Consider the following 2,938-nt stretch of genomic DNA (forward strand, 5'->3'; position numbering starts at 1 on the left):
TTACGTAATTGAATCTTCGCTTTTTTTAGTTCCTGTCCTTTTCCCGTCAACTATTGCTGCCTCTTATCCACACATTATATATCTTATGACGCATGCAAAGCTAAATGCGATTATGCACTGGTGACGCAAATCAATTGAGAGAAACAAATACACACAGTCAGTGACGTGAGGCACTGGATAGGCATCATTATTATGTCCGTTCTGAGCCAAAAAGGCACCTCATCATTGCAAACGTGATCTTCAATGTGGTGTACACAAAATTGATTTTTGCTCATTTGAAGAGTGTCGTGTGTCAACGTGTGATTTACCTTTAAAACAAATGATATGATTTACCTTTAAAACAAATGATATTCTAACACTAACTGGCCAGTCCCTATAAATATGTAGTGACCACATGCATCTTCAATCATAGAGCATCAGAAATCATTTCAGTATCAAAATATCATAAAAATAAACATGGAAGCCATCTTACTATATTTGTCTCTCACACTTCTCAGCTTTCTTATTGCTTTCAAGCTCATCCTCAAAACAAGAACTTCTCGACCAAAACACCTCCCACCTAGCCCACCTTCTCTTCCAATCATAGGTCATCTCCATATCATTAAAAAACCATTCCACCGTACTTTCCATGCCCTCTCACAAAAATATGGTCAAATATTCTCACTCAAATTTGGTTCACAACTTGTGGTCATTGTTTCATCCTCATCAACAGTTGAAGAGTGCTTCACAAAGAATGACATAGTATTAGCCAATCGTCCTCCCTTCCTACTAGGCAAGCACGTTGCCTACAACAACACCACCCTAGTACAATCCCCATATGGTGATCACTGGCGCAACCTCCGCCGCATTAGTACCCTCGAAATCTTCTCAAACAATCGCCTCAACAAGTTCTTAGGCATCCGAAGGGATGAGATCAAGCACTTGCTACAAAACCTATCCCGCAACTCTTGCCACAGTTTCGCCAAGGTGGAGCTACAATCAATGCTCTTGGAGATGACATTTAACAACATAATGAGAATGGTGGCAGGAAAACGGTACTACATGTACGGTGAAGACGTGAAGGACGAGGAAGAAGCGAGACAGTTTAGGCGGATAATTAAAGAGTTAACAAGGTTCGAAGGGGCATCAAATCCCACAGAGTTTGTGCCCATCTTGCGGTGGATGGATTATGGAGGTTTGGAGAAGAAGTTGAAGAGCCTTTCCAAGAGGACGGATGAGTTCTTGCAAGCACTCATTAATGAGAAAAGGCTTAAGGAGGAAGAGGGTAACACTATGATTGACCATATGCTTTCTTTGCAAAAATCACAGCCAGAGTACTACACGGACCAAATCATCAAGGGGCTTATATTGGTAAGTGCATTGAATAATGCTTCATTTCTTACTGAGCAAACTAGGAAATCATGGTTTTGTTTGATTCTTGCATCTTAAAAAGCAGTCACGCAATTATCTGTTTTATTTTTCTTTAATAGCTTCATCGGAATTGTTGTCTAGTGCAAAAAAGTGACATTCTTAGTGAATGTTTGGATAGTGGCAAGCGTCCAGCGTTTTGTGCGTGGGTCCCGTGCACTGATGACGGGACCTACAAGCCTCTTTTTTCAGCAAAACTTTTATTAAAAATAGGTCTCACGACATTATTCACACATTTAAAAATTATTTTAATACAGTGTCTTCAGTTTTCAGCAATAAGCAGTATCCAAACAGACCCTTAGTCCTGAGGAAAAAAAATCCACAGTAACATTAGACTAACTAGTTACATATCATCGTTGTTGAATTTCGCAGAACATATAAAGAAACCTTTTTTATTTAATATATTGTTGTTTTATTCTAAACACCTCGTGTATAATGCACATGTATTGTTACTTGCTGGGACTGACACATCAGCAGTTACATTAGAGTGGGCAATGACTAATTTGCTTAATCATCCTAATATATTGAAGAAAGCTAGAGATGAGATAAATAGTCAAATTGGAGAAGAGAAATTGATTGAGGAATCAGATGTTTCCAAATTACACTACCTTCAGAGTATTATCTCAGAAACCCTTCGATTGTATCCAGCAGCACCATTGTTAGTACCCCATATGTCCTCTGCTGATTGCACCATCGGAGGATATGATGTACCAAGTGGCACAATGTTATTGGTCAATGCATGGGCCATACATAGAGATCCTATGGTGTGGGATGATGCGACTAGTTTTAAACCAGAGAGGTTTGAAAATGGTGAAAGTGAAGGACATAAGCTAATGCCATTTGGGATTGGGAGAAGGACTTGTCCTGGGGCAGGCCTCGCCCAACGTACTGTGAGCCTGACTTTGGGTTCGTTGATTCAATGTTTTGAGTGGGAAAGGGTTACCACAAAAGAAGTTGACATAGATGAAGGTAGTGGGCTCACTATGCCTAAAGCCATGCCATTGGAGGCCATGTGTAAAGCACGCCCAATCATGCATAAGCTTCTTTCTATGTCAACAGATGATGTTTGAACAATCTCCTTGAATTACTTTTAAGAGACTTGCTTAGTTATTTGTTGATAATTTTAATCATTTAATAGACTAAAATAAACCATTACATATTCAATTTTCAAATTGAATTATTGTATCTATATAAAGTTGTATCTTTTTTTGGGGTTTTTTTTTTTGGTGTGGTGTTGTTGTTTTTGGCCTATAATAAATAGTGATTTGTATATTTGTTTAAGGAATAGTAAACGATACGTATAATTTTACTTTTCCCTTCCAAATTCTTAAGTTAAATTAGGACATTTTGTTATAGGATATAAATAAGTCAAGTTGTGTAAAATTTGAAAGTTAACTGCAAAAACACTTGTGCATTTGCTAAATTGGTGAAATGAATGTCTAGAATTTGAGACATATTTTTAGATTATATATATATATAAAAGATATGATATGTATCTTGAATTGAGTTTACTTAGATATTTAATTCAGTT

General features: G+C 37.4%; 1 protein-coding gene across 1 annotated transcript; it reads left to right on the forward strand.

Annotated features, from left to right (window-relative positions):
• Window positions 1-391: 391 nt before the first annotated feature.
• Window positions 392-2,635, forward strand: LOC142610853 (cytochrome P450 81Q32-like). Its single transcript, XM_075782809.1, has 2 exons — window positions 392-1,350; window positions 1,851-2,635. Exons 1-2 carry the CDS (start codon window positions 457-459, stop codon window positions 2,475-2,477), a joined length of 1,521 nt encoding a protein of 506 aa, XP_075638924.1. The 5' UTR covers window positions 392-456; the 3' UTR covers window positions 2,478-2,635.
• Window positions 2,636-2,938: the final 303 nt, after the last annotated feature.

Source organism: Castanea sativa, chromosome 9, assembly GCF_040712315.1.
Source record: "Castanea sativa cultivar Marrone di Chiusa Pesio chromosome 9, ASM4071231v1".
NCBI lineage: Eukaryota > Viridiplantae > Streptophyta > Magnoliopsida > Fagales > Fagaceae > Castanea > Castanea sativa.